Source organism: Athene noctua, chromosome 4 (assembly GCF_965140245.1).
Source record: "Athene noctua chromosome 4, bAthNoc1.hap1.1, whole genome shotgun sequence".
In the NCBI taxonomy this organism is placed as follows: domain Eukaryota; kingdom Metazoa; phylum Chordata; class Aves; order Strigiformes; family Strigidae; genus Athene; species Athene noctua.
Window position 1 is genome coordinate 20,322,772 of NC_134040.1, and position 15,808 is coordinate 20,338,579.

Consider the following 15,808-nt stretch of genomic DNA (forward strand, 5'->3'; position numbering starts at 1 on the left):
AGTCCCACTCCTACATGATGCTTTATCGCTGTCTCTTTGGCACAGGCACTGCAAGTGTAACCATGTGAAAACTCAGATACAGTCTCTACAGATCCAAAGTTGTTAAAAAATGCTCATTTACAGACTATGAATGTAAAAGTTCCTGCTCCTCCCAGGAAAAGTATATTAAGTAACATATTGCTACATACATGTACAACTTAAGGAGAGATCTGGCATCTCATCACTAAAAATATCAAGTAATTTTAACTCAAATATTTGATGATACCACTTATTCAGTAATTATTCATCTCTAGGAGACTTTTTGCAAGGCAGCTGATTTATTACAGCCTGACTTTCAGATTCAAAATTAAGAAGATACTATATAAATAGAGTATATTAAGTGCATTAAAAGGGGGCTAGGAGAGAAACTACAAAATGCAATGAGGAATTAGCATAGATGTTTCTCCTGGTTTTCAGCAAGGATTGGTGCCAGGCTTCACACTAGTCAACAGTTCATCAGATAAAATTATGATAAAGTTAGTAGACAGAAATAGGACTGGCAAAAAGTCATAATGATGAAAAGAGGCTCATTTAACAAAGTATGTTTGGATAAAACAAAATACTAAGGTGCAGACCAATGAACAGAAAACGTAACATATATACGGAATGGCAGGCTATGTCCTGGATAATCATAACTCAGTTAAGAGCTCAAGTACTGAAGTGCACAAGTTACTCAACGTGAACTCTCATTATGATATTGCAGCAAAACGAATTAATTTGAACCTTGAATGTAATGAAGAGAAGCAGGTAAGAGAATTCTTCTCTGTAGCACTGAGAGCACTGGAGAAACCAAAACTGAAAAACTGTCTCATGCTTCTGGCATCTGATTTTCCTAAACGGAAATCAAAAAATTGGAAGGAAAACAGAAAAGTTATGCAAATGTACTTGAAGTCTGCAAAAAATGTCCTCCAGTAAGAGTCTTAAAGAGGTCACTCCGATTAGCTTAACAGAAGGAAGATACAAGAGTGTCTTGAGTAAAAGCACTTTTCAGGGGAAAAAAACCAAAAAGATACTGAAGGGCTTCCCAGCTTACCGGGTGAAGTCATAAGGAGAACCTCTGCCTAGAAAATTAATTCTGAACAACTCCAATGAAAAACAGGGCTTTCTAAAGAAAGCAAACAATGAGAATGATTAACCAGTACAGTAAGCATCAAAAGCTTTACTAAATACTTGGTCTGTCTTCAGATAAATACTTAAATTTTGGAAAATATTTTAGTCAAATAAAAGTCAAACACTAAACACAGTTTTCAATTCAATAGAGAGATAACAGGATAATAAGTAATGGCTGAATCGCCTGGTCAAACTGTCAGAAAATCTGTGGCTTTATAAAATCTTATTTTTCTCAACACTGAATCTCCTCCCTTTCCTCCACACATGCAAATGTGAAACATGCAAATTACAAATACTATCAATTCTTTAAGATGATTCTTGAAAAGACATCTTTAATTTGCTGTATATTTTACTGCTGAGGACAAGACAACTAAAGAATTTGTCACCTTAGTTATCACCTTGGTTATATCATTTCATTCAGACAGTGTTATCTCCTTGTCTCCCACACAAGAGTCACACTGTTATCAAAGTCTTTCTCACTAAACAATTATTTCCTTTTATGATTTCTTCTGGCTGGTCAAAGATAAGGGCTTACAGTGAGCTTGATTAGAGTTGCAAACAAATAAGAGTAATACTAGAGCAGACATAACTAAGCTGAAGTAATCAGCACTATTAATAACCTTTTGATTTCTAATCAAATACAGCTCTGACTTTTGCTGCCACTTTGCTTTACATCTTCTAAACTACAAAAGAATTAATATTTTTATAAGATATCTCTCAATATGCCAGCCCTTTTATTCTCGTTTGCTTTTTGTCTTAATTCACAAAAAAATAACAAATCTTCTGGTAAAAAAAAAATAAGGATCTATATTGCCTTCCCTGGTGACCAGATTTAATTATACATCATAGTATGAAATTTTGCAGAGGTTTTTTTTAATCTAATAAAACTTCTGAAGCCAGTGAAATCTTATTTCTTACACCTGCATTAAAAAAACGCAAAACCCTAGCTTGAGACCTAAAACTGGGGCAAAAAACAGTCCATACACTTAATATCTTGTAAAATTATATCCAGAAGTGGGAACCTAACATGGTGAGGCCTTAGAAACCTGCACTGCAGACAACACTGCCACATCCATTCTTCATCCTGGGCAACTACAAATCCAAAGGCAAAAGTCACTCTGTTAAGTAGTGCCCCTTACAGAAAACACCTAAAACCACTGCCTAGATTCCCATGCTTTTAAAACAGAAGTACATCATCTCACTCTCTGCAAATCCCAGATAGGCAACATATTCTTGCAAACATGCAAAGCTTTTCATTAGACTCTAAGAGGGAATGCATCCAAAGTACCAAGTATGTCCTACAGTTGACAGGACAGTTTAGAAAAAGTTCAGTGGTTTCATACCACGTATGTTTGTGATCTCCACAATTTTTTTTTTAATAATAGTCTCTTCATGATCTTTCCAAACACTTTTTTTTCCCCATGGAAGAAAACTGCAAAATACACATGTAAACAATCTTTTTTCTGTTTGCATTGCTAGCCTACAGTTGTAGTAGTCTTAGAGAAGTTAAATGCTGTTCAGCGAGTGTAAAAGTTCATTTAGACATGAAAGATTAGTTATTAGAAATTCTAGAGACATTTCTGTACATTTGGCGTTTTAGTGTGCAATACACTGTTTAGCCCTAGCATGTGCACAGTCTGCACAAGGAAAAGCATCCTTGTTTCAATGCTCTAACAAATAGCCTTCCATTTCATATAACACTTACTTGCACAAAGAGTAACAAAAATTAAGTAAATTGCTGGGTTGGGTTTTTTTTAAATCCTTCACCTTTATTTTATGTAACAATCAGGAACAAAGAGTAAAAAAGAAATCACAGAACTAAGTTTCTTCATGCAAAAGGTTACCTTTTCCATAACAACCATGCAATGTCTACCAGCAGACTTAAGAGACAGACATCAGTATTAAAGGTACAAATCACTATGCTAAACACAGAAAATAATGTCTGAAACATGGCAAATATTTTCCAGAGTTTTCACCTAGAGAATTCCTTTCAAAGATAAAAGCCAAAGATGAAGAAAACAAAAAATTTAATGAGACATTTTGTGAAGTGTTGGCCCATACAGATTTGAAAGACTGTGAGCTGCTTTACAAATGGCCAAATAGCAGTATTAATACACAATATACACTATGATAAACTAGTCACTTTTATTTGCCAGTTTTGTCTCAGCTTTATTAGTTATCAATTTAAATACTATTTCTTCTTTTCATTTTTAACGTGGTTTTAGGAGATAATGAGGCAATGAGCATACTCTTTTTGTCATGGATATGCCCCAAATTTTCCTTATAATACTGTGTAATAATCTGTCCAACATCATGCTCATAAAAAACTATTTTTCTAAAGGCATCCTCTAACCCCATATTTAAAAAAAAAAAAAAAAACAACTCACAATTCATAAACCCTAATTAACTTTACTTTCAAAAAAAGCTACACATCTGTTTTCACAGCTGGAAATGATTCAACCATTGGTAACCAGAGAAAAGCTTCAGTGTGTCAAAATATTCCAGCCAAAAACTGGCACTCCAGCAAAGACAGCCACTATGCCAGCACACTCTGAGCAGCTGTTAGGACAACCTTTATTTATACTGAAAGGGCATGAGATATCCTGATGCTATTACTACTAAAGCAGCAAATCTCATTGGAAAGACACCACTGGTTGAAAATGGACAATGCAAAAGCACAACACGCATTTTACCAAACAGATTATATATATGTGAGAACAGTAATGTACAATAATCCACTCTCTACCCCCTTTTCTACAATAGATTCTGCAGGGCTCAGCTTCTGGAAAAAAAAAAAAATCCTCTGTAAATTATTTTTAATACAACTGTTATTATAAGTGTTAGAAAAATCAATTAACAATGCTGCCCTAACTTTTAGAAAAAAAGGACTTTGATAAATAGAAAAAGATTATGCTATTTCTTTTACAGCATGATTTTTATTCTGAAAATGACATCAAAGAGCCACAACCCCTTCCCTTTCTTTTTTCCCCTCCTTTGGCTTTGACATCACACAGAGAAAAGTATTCCTTTCACTGTTTCTTGTATAGCTGGCGCATCCAAGCTTCTGCACACTGTTATCAGTTTCTATCCTTGAATATGAATTATTTTAATCCTCCAGCAATTAACAGTCTTTTGGATGAAAATAAAAAAAGGCTAGAAGTACAACCTTACTTTTGTCTTGCTAATTTATTTGGTCAGTAGTTCATTTACTCATTGTTTCACATGGGTTAAATATTTAAGTGTGTGCCTGTCCCACTTATATATTTTTTTTACCATTGTATGTTTTAAGCCCTTTTTTTTTTTTTTTTTTTAAACCTTGCTTCCGATCCAAAAGGAGTTTCCTGTCCTTAAGTATCTTTAAGGCATGGCTTTCTGTCACTGAACATAGTTTTGCATTTTAAGGCACTACCTAGTCATTGGTCACAAGGCTTTTTGTTTGGGAGAGGAAGAAATCACCTTTTATTTCCAAATCCATTTAACAAAGGAAGAGACTGAACTGCCAGGGAACAATACTGTAAACATTACCAGGTTTCCTTGATCTCCTCACTGCTTTTTTGCTCCCACTGCCATAATAACCTTCAATACTTCTAATGTACTGGAAGTATGGCAAGTACTTGACAAACAAGAAAGAAGCAAAGTACTCTGTCCTTAAGATATTGCTGTCTAAGGCCCCAATCCAACACACCACACATTCATTTCAAACCTGTAAGCAGTTCACTTGACTTCAAGTGTTTACAGTTAGTTGAGCAATTAAGGGGTCTGATGGATCAAGGCCTAAGCAAACTATAACATATAGAGGTAGCAGACAGATATAGTAAGAAGCTTCATGAATAAAATGTCAAAGTTCATCAGATACATCAAGCCACAGTGTGCTGTTGGACTCAAGAGAAAAAAAAATTAAATGGTTGAAGTGAGTTACCTTGTTGGAGTAAGTTTTTACAATCCAAATATACCTATGACACTGTGAATTGCTCAGTTCAGGGACCCCATGACAACTGTGGATACATTTTATGAAGCCATGCACATATTTCTAAAACGAAGTTCCACCAGCCTTTCAGGAATCTTTGGTACAACAGAGACCCATTCTAAGTTTCAAAAAGCCTCCCTGCAAATATAGTTTTCACATGCCATTCAGATGAGGGAGACAAGTGACTTAGATCTGTGTCACAACATTCACCTCCTGCCCCAGTCCAAGACAGTTTGTTCAGAATGTTTAAAAAAAAAAAAAAAAAGAGTTAAACAGACTTTTACACAAAATGAGAAAACAAGTAAACAAGTAAATTTTCATAACTAATGGCTGCCTCAAAATAAAATACAAGAAAGTCAAGAAAGTTCCATGATCTCAAAAGAAGGCTGTAAGGCTGAATGCAGCACCCTGAATTGCAAGTTATGCTATTCCCATTTCATCATTCTCCCCCCCCCATTACTTCATTTGTAAAGTTTTTTTAGAGTGGAGCAAATGAGAAAAGACATCATTACTCTTTTTTTAATTATTAGAATACTAAAAAGCTATTGCTTATCTGATCTACAGACTGATAGAAGTATGGCAACCTAAAGAAACAAGCAACAGACAAATACAATAAAACGCAGCAGTCAGGATGATGACTGGGTTTTTGTGGTCAGCTTGTTCCATAGCTTTCCAGGCACAAAATAAGTTTATCCATTCCTAATAATTAAGCAACAATGGCTTTCAAGAGACCAGGTAGAGGAAAGCTTACAGGATCTTCCTTAACAGGCTCAACACTTCACTAATAAAAAAGTGTGGGGATAGCAAAAAAGTGCTGATTAGGAGAAGCAACCCAGCAAGCATCAAATTTAGCATCAGTCGTAAACAGAAAGATGTGGCAGTAACAGTAAACAGGGAAAAACTAAATTATGCAAAGGCTTTCAAAGGACAAGAAGTAGTCTAAAATCTAAAGCACTAAATGATGCAAAGTATGGACTTTGGTTTGTATTTTTAAATAAGAGTAAGACAGAAGATGGGGGCAACCAAGACAGTATGTTCAACCAGGGCTTATAATGCATACAGAATGGATGGATGCAATGGGCTTACCAGGGAAGACTGTGAGAAAAATGCTGGTGAATTCAGGTTGACAGGGGACGATGTAGGTGGTAGCTTTATGGTCAGAGATTTAGGGGATCAGAAATAAACATACATGCAAACCGGTATGTAGAAAATCATCAGAATTTAGACAGCCTCCTTGAAAGGAAGGGGTTGGAAATTATGCTTAGATTACGTCCTTTAGAAGTATGAAGCAAGTCTCTGCAAGGGGAAGATAATGAGTGGGATTCTGGACTGTTTCTCACATTCATTTTGGCTGTGGACTAGTATTTTTCCAAGCATGAGCAACTCTGTATAACACAAAAACATATCATAGCAACTGACAGTGAAAACTTGTTTCGTGAAATTCAAACTACTAAACCCATTAAAGTACAAGGTATTACCTTCCCCTCCAGCAGAGGCTTACAGCATTCACTCATTCAAGCAACTATAATAACATCTCTTCCTCCTCTTTAAATAACCAGGACCTAGATCATAAGTTCAAAAGTGGCAGAAAAACTCTCATCACCTTCAAGCAGGCTTTGGATACAGTCTACAGCACATACTCTTCATTCCTCTCTCCTCCACAATTTCAATCTTGATCTACTAATTCCAGAATACAGTGAAGCTCTCTAATCATCATCAGCAGCAGCATGATTTGTGGCTCAGTGCTCCCCTTCTGGAACATTTGTACAGGTGAATATACATGAGCAAAACCTTCACACAAGGACTACAGAGGCAATCTGCAGTTTAAAAGATGCATGTATTATGTGGCATGTATTTTGTGAGGGAGATGGTTAAATATTCTATAAACAATTACTAAATTGTCAATGGAATTCAATAAATGCTGTTTTTAAAAAAAAAAAAACTAATTATTTGTTACAATAACCAGCTACTATTGCCATTTTGTATATGAAGGTTTGTAAACTACTTCCATTTGAGAAGTAATTGATTCCATTTTTATCATTTGCTCAAGTTTATGTGGTTGTTCACATCCAAAGAGATGATAACATCTATTTGCAGCAAATTATACATTATAATTCCTCATTCAAAAGCTGTAATGGAAAACAAAATGCTAATTTATGCTGTAAACGGAAGTACAGAATCATAATCACTCATTGTTAACATTAGGAACTAAATTGCTCTTGCAAATAATAAAATGGGTTAAAAATGTGGAGGGCTTTTGTGAGCCAAAGTACCAGTGCCTCTTACTCGCTCATGTGTTATACTACAAGAGATCAAACGAACCTTTTCTCTTCATGCCAACACAAACCATCCCTTTTTGAGGCAAAGGATAATGGTCCTATGATTGCCACACAGGGATGCATGTCAGGTGACCGTTCAACCCACAACTCTCCAATCAGCTTCCCAAATATGGGCTTTCATGTGCTCTCTGCCAGGTAAACCCAACTATGTGCAGAGTCTGTATACATGAGCAAGAAAATAATAGTGATCTTACCCCTGGACTCGGCACTGGTGAGGCCGCACCTCGATTCCTGTGTTCAGTTTTGGGCCCCTCACTCCAAAAAGGACATTGAATGACTCGAGCGTGTCCAGAGAAGGGCAATGAAGCTGGTGCAGGGTCTGGAGCACAGGTCGTATGGGGAGCAGCTGAGGGAACTGGGGGTGTTTAGTCTGGAGAAGAGGAGGCTGAGGGGAGACCTCATCGCTCTCTACAGCTCCCTGAAAGGAGGTTGCAGAGAGCTGGGGATCGTCAACCAAGTAATAAGTGACAGAACAAGAGGTAAAGGCCCCAAGCTGCGCCAGGGAAGGTTTAGACTGGATATTAGAAAGCATTTCTTTACAGAAGGGGTTGTTAGGTGTTGGAATGTGCTGCCCAGGGAGGTGGTGGAGTCCCCATCCCTGGAGGGGTTTAAGAGTAGAGTCGACAGCACTTAGGGATATGGTGTAGTTGGGAACGGTCAGTGTTAGGTTAATGGTTGGACTGGATGATCTTCAAGGTCTTTTCCAACTTAGACGATTCTGTGATTCTGTAATACAGAACTTCAAGACTGGAAGAGCCAGACTCAGTTGGTGCCGAGGATCGACATCTAGACTACATGCTTCGTACCACGCACTTCTGGGCATGGTTTGTTTAATTATTTGACTTCATTCTAGCTCTGGTCTCATCTCATTAACTGAATGTCAATTCACAGCTCAAATGCACTAAGAGTACTCCTGGAACACATCTCCCGGTTCAGTTCTATCCAACAGGAATTCTGTTCATTTGCGACGAACGCAATTTACAACGCTAACCAAAGCACAGCAGAGTTGGGATGAACGCAGCACATCCCTGCTCCCAAGGAAAGTGCTAGTGTAGACCCACCTCTCATCATTTCAGGTCCCAGAGAGTTCATACGGAACCAAGAGTGCCCAATGTCTCCTTCCAAAATTAGGACCACAGCATCACAAGTGCCACATTCAGAGCAAGGGTCACTCTGCTATTAATCTCTATTCACCTTAATTTTACCTGTAGAGACAGTAACACCGGGCTACTTCACAGAAGGGAAATCTCAATTGCCAGTTATAGAGAACACAGAGTCTAAGACAGAAAATACTGCAAAATTACTGGGTTTCCAGCCTTTTTGGCAATTTTACAGTTCTATAGGTTGTAAATGTACAAAGAGATTTGCTCACACAGCAAACAGCCACATCAGAGGAAATTAAAAAAACACCAACACATTAGGACTGTGCACCTGCTCTTCCACATTTCATTAAGCCTCTACACCTAAATGTACGTCAGGTTCTCTCCTATGTGCATCCGTTGTGCTGGTATCCCTCAGTGATACCTTCTGGTCATGGCGAGACAAACTGGATCGCAAGCATCCATGCTGTCTCAGGAAAAAACATTTAAAAATCCATTAAATTCTGGTAAGTCAGATCAGATGATTATAATCTAAATGATAAATGCCAGATAATATGTTATAAAACACGTGTCTATTTGTAAATAAGCTGCCATTGGTAAACAAGCCTCTCCTAGCTTACATTATTTACCTCAAGCCCTTGTAGAACAGCTAATTTGCCATCTTTTTTCAGTTATTAGTAGTAAAAAAAAAAAACAATTATGTTATCAAAAATTAAAAACTGCCTTTTAGGTGACCAAAAGAAAGTTCCACTGCTTCATGTAGTAAATCATTTTACTGCTGCCCTTTTATATTTAATACCCTTCTGCAGTACACATTTATCTCTACACTAGCAAAGTGTACTCATTGATTTCCTATGGTCTCTCTGGAAGAAGGTTCTGCTTCCCTGATGATGAGTACAAAGGGTGGATGACCCCATTCTCATTCCAATGCAAACCCTGCACTTTTACATTTCTGCTTAGACCACATGAACATTTGACCAGCTAAGAACTCCCTGCCCTCTCCTACAGAGCACAATGCTAGAGCTACTGACATTTTCTCCTGAACACAACTGTATTTTTGAAAATCCCATTTTATGTATAAAGCACTAAAATGCATTAGTTCATCACAGCCATAACTTTAGCTTAGAATTTGCACGTGAGCTTTTCTTCTGAACTAAGATATGAAAACATCTTGCCCATTTTCTGCATATGCTTTAAAACTCACGGTTATTGTGCTCTACTGTACCACTACCTAGCTGTTTTGCTCTGGGGCATGTGAAAATGGTTTGTACCCAGTTCACACTGTGCATTTTTTTGCCAGATGAGAATGCCATCAGAATACACTTTTCAAAGTCACTGTGTTGAAGAAAATCACACTTAACAACATTTTTTAAAATTCTATTACCTATTTTATTAAACTGCACCTTCCTCATTATCCTATTGTTTACTTTTTGCTGGGATGCCAAGAAAATAGGCCTCTTTGGTTTCACTTTCATTTTTACCGTGTTCCATTTTCCTGGCTTTGCACACCAGCATACAACACCCCCTGGATATAGAAAAGTCAGGAAAATTCCAAATGCAGGATTAACTTTTTTTTTTTTAATTACCAAGCCTTTTCTGTTAACTAAACCAGGATTGCTGCTTTTTAAAAACTATTTTAGTCTTGACAGCGTCCTTTTAATTTGCAGAGATGCTACAGGCTTTGCTAAAATATAACCAAAGTTGCATGGTTTTATTCCACTGGTTTTCGCAACCAGATAGCCTACAACTATCGACTGAATCTTTTTCCATTAAAGAGAAAGGCCTACAAAAATCATAAAGTGCACTGCCCAATCTTGTGCAGACTGATTCATATCTCTCATTCAACATCCTCATACACATACATCCTTAATATGTGCTATATATATGTGCAGTGCATTAGCACGAACTTATCTAGCATATTTCCAAATCTGCATGGACTCTGAGTTCTGCTATGCAAATTTTAAAAATAAAAAATATCCAGAAACCATGGAGATAAAAAGTCAGCCAAAAAGTCTCACTGGCTATGGTTCAAAATAGAAATGGCCATTGGACTTACTCTAGTTAAAAAAAAGAAATGCATAAAAGCAATATGCTATATTCAGTCCAGCACCCCAAAAATACTGGCAGAAATCTCTGACTGCATTGGGGTACATTTGTCCCTGCATATGTAAAGACAAAGAGCCAAGCCACAAAGTTGGCTCTTAGCTTAATCTTTCCCTGACTTACTTCTATCTACAGAACACATTCTGTGAAAGTATGTTGTATAAAGTACCGCCATGTTTGAAAGCACAGGAGAAAGAGATGGTGCCGGGTAACAAGCCCTGAGCTGAGTGTTGCAGGGAAAAATCTCTGAAATGATGGCAGTAATTAGGCAGCATACTCTCATTCTGCTTCTATACTGCAGGGATTTTCTTGAGGTCGTATTAAAATAAGCATCCAGATTTACGCCTTAGTCATAGGATTTCATTCATGAACTACATTTCAAATTATTTTCAAGCACTTCCCAACCATATAGATTAGTAACACAACAACATATCTGGTTCTGGACTGGAGAGTGAAAAATAATTAATACAAATAATGCTGCCAGTTCAGCATGGACAGGTTATGTCCAAGAATATTACTGCTCTTGCAAGGCTGAATACCCCCTTTGCAGTACTTAGAAATAGCTGTTCTCTCCTCATGACTACTAATTAAGAAACAGATGTAAAGACAATTTCAGTAAGCCAGACGATACACTCAGGAAGTTTCCACCAAACATATATTCACAAAATAAAGACCTAAAAGTAGAATGTTTATTGACGGTCCAATAATGCAAATCACCAACAGGAAATCTGCTGGATATCCCTTCACCTCAGGTTTATACACATTGGCAAGACAACGAAGGCAAGTTTATGCAACCGCAATTCACAGCTCTCAGGATTTAAGTCTACAAGTTCGTCTACTCTAGAATTTAGAATAGTAGTTAAGTCCCTGGACTAAAATAACTGTAAAAAAAGACAGCAAACTTCAGGAGAATAGTCAATCTTTTTGGAGTTCTCCTTAGTAATGCAAAGTCTTATCTGTAACTATTACAGAGCCTTATTTTATGGAAGACTGTCTCAGAAATGGATTCAAAACAGACTTCATAAAATTTCTAGGCATAATTTTTCCAATGCAAGTCTTTCTGTGATGTACTTTGGAATTTAACATGCAATGAAAAAAGTTCCTTCCAAGAGTATTACCAACAAATCATGCATATAATCTTATGCTTAAAAATGAACTGCAATAATGCCCCAAAAATATCAAAGTTAAAATGCATCTCTCAACCTTCCTGAATTATAGAGCTCTGCCTTCAAAACTGTCAGACAGTACACTGTGCTTCTAGAAGAAATCACTGTTCTCTTTAACCTGACTGATTCCATTATTAAGTCTTATTCTGATTACTTATACTCTCATTAAAGTCTTGAGATGCCAGGAAAGGATTCTTTAGTAAGCTATGGCTGAACCGCTATCGATATTATGCAAGGGATCCTTTTACCTCGTACTAGATGTCGAGAGTGCATCATATTGATCTAGGAATAAAAAACTATTTTTCCAGTAGTCAACCCATCTTCTCATCTCAGCACTTTTTTTAAAGTTTTTCTGTTTGCTGTTTTGTTTTAAACAGAGTATAGAAAACAAATTCTATTTCAGCTAGGTTGCTATATTTAGTAAGAAGAAATGGTTTGCAAGCTTTTTTTTTTTTTTTGGACGCGATTCAGGTAAAAACAAACAAACACGAATATGGCTGACTGTCAAATTTAAGCCAACTCTGCCTTTTTAAGTGTTAAAACTTGTAAGAAAAATCTATTTGCAGCAAAATCCCATATTCATTTTGATTTCATATTCAGACTAACATCTACTGCTAATCCTCAGCTGGTGATTTTGACTGATGTAAATGCTAACGTAATGCGCAAAAGATGAAAATAGAAAGGAGCCTTGAGCACCAGAAAGAATATGTATCTTAAAAATTCTTCTCATCTTCAGCCTGGAAAGTCCTGCAAGCTCATCTGTTCCTGTTGTAATGCTATATAATGATTACACCTTCTCCTTCTAAACTCCTTTCCTAATCATGCATATTTAATTCAACTTTGTGTATATATCCTACAGTTTATACAGTCCTTCTATAAATAGACCTTCTGCATCCTGAATTATCTCCCCCGTTTTCCCTTAGATACAGTTCAACATTGGTATTTAGAATAGATCAACTCTGGATTTGTCAGTAATTCTTCCTGCTTCCATTGTGAGACGGGTTTGCTCTCCTGAAAAGAAATATAAGGGAACCCATCGTTTCACAATGTCATTCTTTCACGGAACTGTTTCGCTACAGAATGAAACTAACTTTAGATAAAGGAACTGGTTTAAACCTGATTTTATTGTCAGCGTTCCTAACCATCTTCCTCCTCTGATGCTTTCAAAGGAGTCTTCGTTTGACTGCCTGCCTTTTACACCAGGCATAAGCCCTTCTTAAATCTCAGTTCCTTGAGTGGACTCGTATTTAGCAGGATAATAACGGACGTTCTCTGCTCGTACGAGCACACGGGCACCGGTGTGCGCACCCGGTATGTGCGGAGGAACACAAGGGGCCCAGCGGCACCGGCCGCCCCAAGCCCCCGCTGGCGGCAGGCACAGAGCAACCTCACGCCGCAGCCACCGGCGGGCAGCCGGGGAGCAGGGCTGCGGGGTCGGGCAGCCCCCCGCCCCGGGGGACGGCTCTCAGGCGGCGCCGCGCCCGGCCCGGCCCTGCCAGTCGCCGGTGGCCGTTACGGTGGCCTTCCCCCCCACCCCCCACCTGCCGCCCTACCGCCCCGCCAGGCGCGGGGCCGCCGGCGACACCTGAGGGCTTCATCGAGCCAGAGGGTCCCCGCCGCACTCGATACGCGCCCGCCTGTGCCCGTTCCCCACGCGAGCCCCCGCTCTCCTCAGCGCAAGGCAGCCCGAGCGGCGCCCCGCGGGGAAGGTTCGCTCTCCCCGCGACTGGGGCGGCGAGCGCGGCAGGCAGCTCTGCCCAGCACGAGGCGCCTTCCGCGACGGGCCCGGCAAGTGTCCGCTGGCACCCAGGACACCACCCATCAGTATTTATTCGGCTGCTTCAAGGGCCGGGCCGGGCGCCAGGGCCCCACCGCGAGGGCCCGGCGGCCGCGCTCCGCCGGCTGCCCGCTGCCGGAGGAGGGGCCCCGCTCCCCACCGCTCCGTGTTATTAACTCCTGGAGGCAGGGCGGAGCGCGCGGTTTCTCGATCCCTCGCTGCGAGGTGTAAACCTGGAGCTGGCAACTGCTAGTTTGGGGATTTCCGTTCCCTGGAAACTGGGGCCGAGGGCTGCGCGCTGTTCCACCAGCGGAGCGGGCTCTGTCCGCCGCAGGGCGGGAGCGGGGAGGCGACCCCCCTTCCCCCCCCGGAGCCCCTCACCGCCTCAGGGGCCGCGGGCGGCTCTCCCGCCCCGCGCGGGCCCCGCCGCCTGCACAGCTCGGGGGTGCCTTTCACCCGCCCCACAGCCCGCTCCCACCCGCCGCTCAACTTTTCCTGACGCGCCAGCCCAGAAACCCCCTTCCCCAGGCACGCACACGCACCCCCCGATAGTTTATAAATGACAGTTGCCTGTAGACTTTCACCAGACAAGCAGCGGGGGCAGCAGACTACAACAGTTATTTAATTAAAGACGTTTCGGAGGCTCCCAGAATAGCTCTCTACCTCTGAGGCGCGATTTCTGGTTTCTCCCCGCCCGCCCTCACCACCCCGGCAGCCGCCCCGCCGCGGCCCGCGGGCGGGAGAGCCCGACCCGGCCGGAGGAGCCAGCGCTCTCCGGCTGCGCGCTCTGCATTGCACAGTCATCAAAGTTAAGTGCGCGGAGGGGGGGTGGGGGGCTGGAGCAGAAAGAGGGACGGGTAAGCCGAACTATTTCCACCTAGGCGGGATGCGAAATTCGGAGGCCGAACGCATATGCAGCCATTTCTGAGGGAGAGGGGAACGGCTGGGGGGGAGGGGGGGGTGTCCCTCTCGCACCAAGCCCCTACCAAGCACGCCTGCTCCCCCCGCCCCGGGAAACTCGTCTGGCTGCCCTCAGCAGGGGCCCTCGGTGCGCGGAGGACGGCGGCGAGCGCAGTCGAGGGGGAGGCTCGGGGACGCTTCGCTCGAGTTGCCCTCGTGTGCCCCGAGTTGCTCCCGGGTAGACCGCAGCCCTCCGCGCACTACGGCGCCCGCTCCTCTTCCTCACGGGAGGGGCCGGGGCAGAGGGAAGGGGACGAAAGGCACACGGAGGAAAACCTCTCTTCTCCCGTTGCGTTCCCAGGCTGGTTACCCCACACACACGCTGAGCAGAAACACTTCCAGACCCTTCCTGCACACACGGGCACCACCTTCGCCTCCCCCGAGGAGCCCGGAGGGCGCAGCGACGGCGAGCGCGCCTCGCAGCACCGGCCACCTCTTACCTGGTTGTAGGAGGTCTCCCAGGAGGAGGTGTAGTTGTAAAAGAAGGAGGAGAAGCAAGCGTCTTCTGACAGCCCGCAGCCAGCCATCCTCTGGGCGCAAAACCTCTTCGGGAAGGCACACAGCAGCCTTCGCAAACTCTTGCCTCTTGCGCGATCGCCGGTGCCGCTGCCGCGGAGCGTGCCGGCAGCTTCGCCTTGGCGGCGGCTTGCGCGGTGCGTGCGCGAGGGAGCGAGCGCGGCCGGTTGGCGGAGCGGGTAACGCGCGCGGGTGTGTGCGTGTGTGTGTGTGTGCGCGCGTGTCTGTGCGCGTCTGTTTGTGGAGGCACCGAGGAGCCGGAGCCGGCGTCACGTGCGCGCGCTCACTCCGCCGCCGCCGGCGGGGACGGGCTGTGCTGTGACAGACCCCGGCACTGAATCACCAGCGCCAGGCGACCTCTCCATCCCCGCCCGCCCCCGTCCCCGCTCGGCAGCGCAGCCTGCGCCAGGAGGCGAGGGGGCGCCCGCAGGACCTGCGACCGCACCGCGGCGGGCAAGGAGCGGGCAAGTGGCGACGCGCGTCCTCCCCCGCCGCGCCGGGGCAGCGCCGCCGCGGGCGAGCCCGCCCCCCCGGCCGCGGCCCGGCCTCCCTCGCGCCGCCCCGCCCCGCCCCGCGCCTGAAAAGTTGTCGCTGGGTTCGCAACGGGCGGCCCGGGCCCGCTGGCGGGGTGTGGGCACAGGCGCGACCCCGGCGCCGCAGCCCGGGCCGGCCCGCCCGCGGCGGGCGCCTGAGGGAGGGAGGGAGGGAGGGGGCGGGCGGCCGGGCGGGGC

General features: G+C 43.1%; 1 protein-coding gene across 1 annotated transcript in view; it reads right to left on the reverse strand.

Moving 5' to 3' along the window:
• Nucleotides 1-15,292, reverse strand: part of PPARGC1A (PPARG coactivator 1 alpha) — a 375,488-nt gene extending 360,196 nt beyond the window's left edge. Inside the window, exon 1 of the mRNA XM_074903778.1 lies at nt 15,002-15,292. Within this exon, the coding sequence (XP_074759879.1) occupies nt 15,002-15,088 (87 nt within the window). The 5' untranslated portion in view covers nt 15,089-15,292. The remainder of the gene's footprint in view (nt 1-15,001) is intronic.
• Between the last annotated feature and the right edge of the window lie 516 nt (nt 15,293-15,808).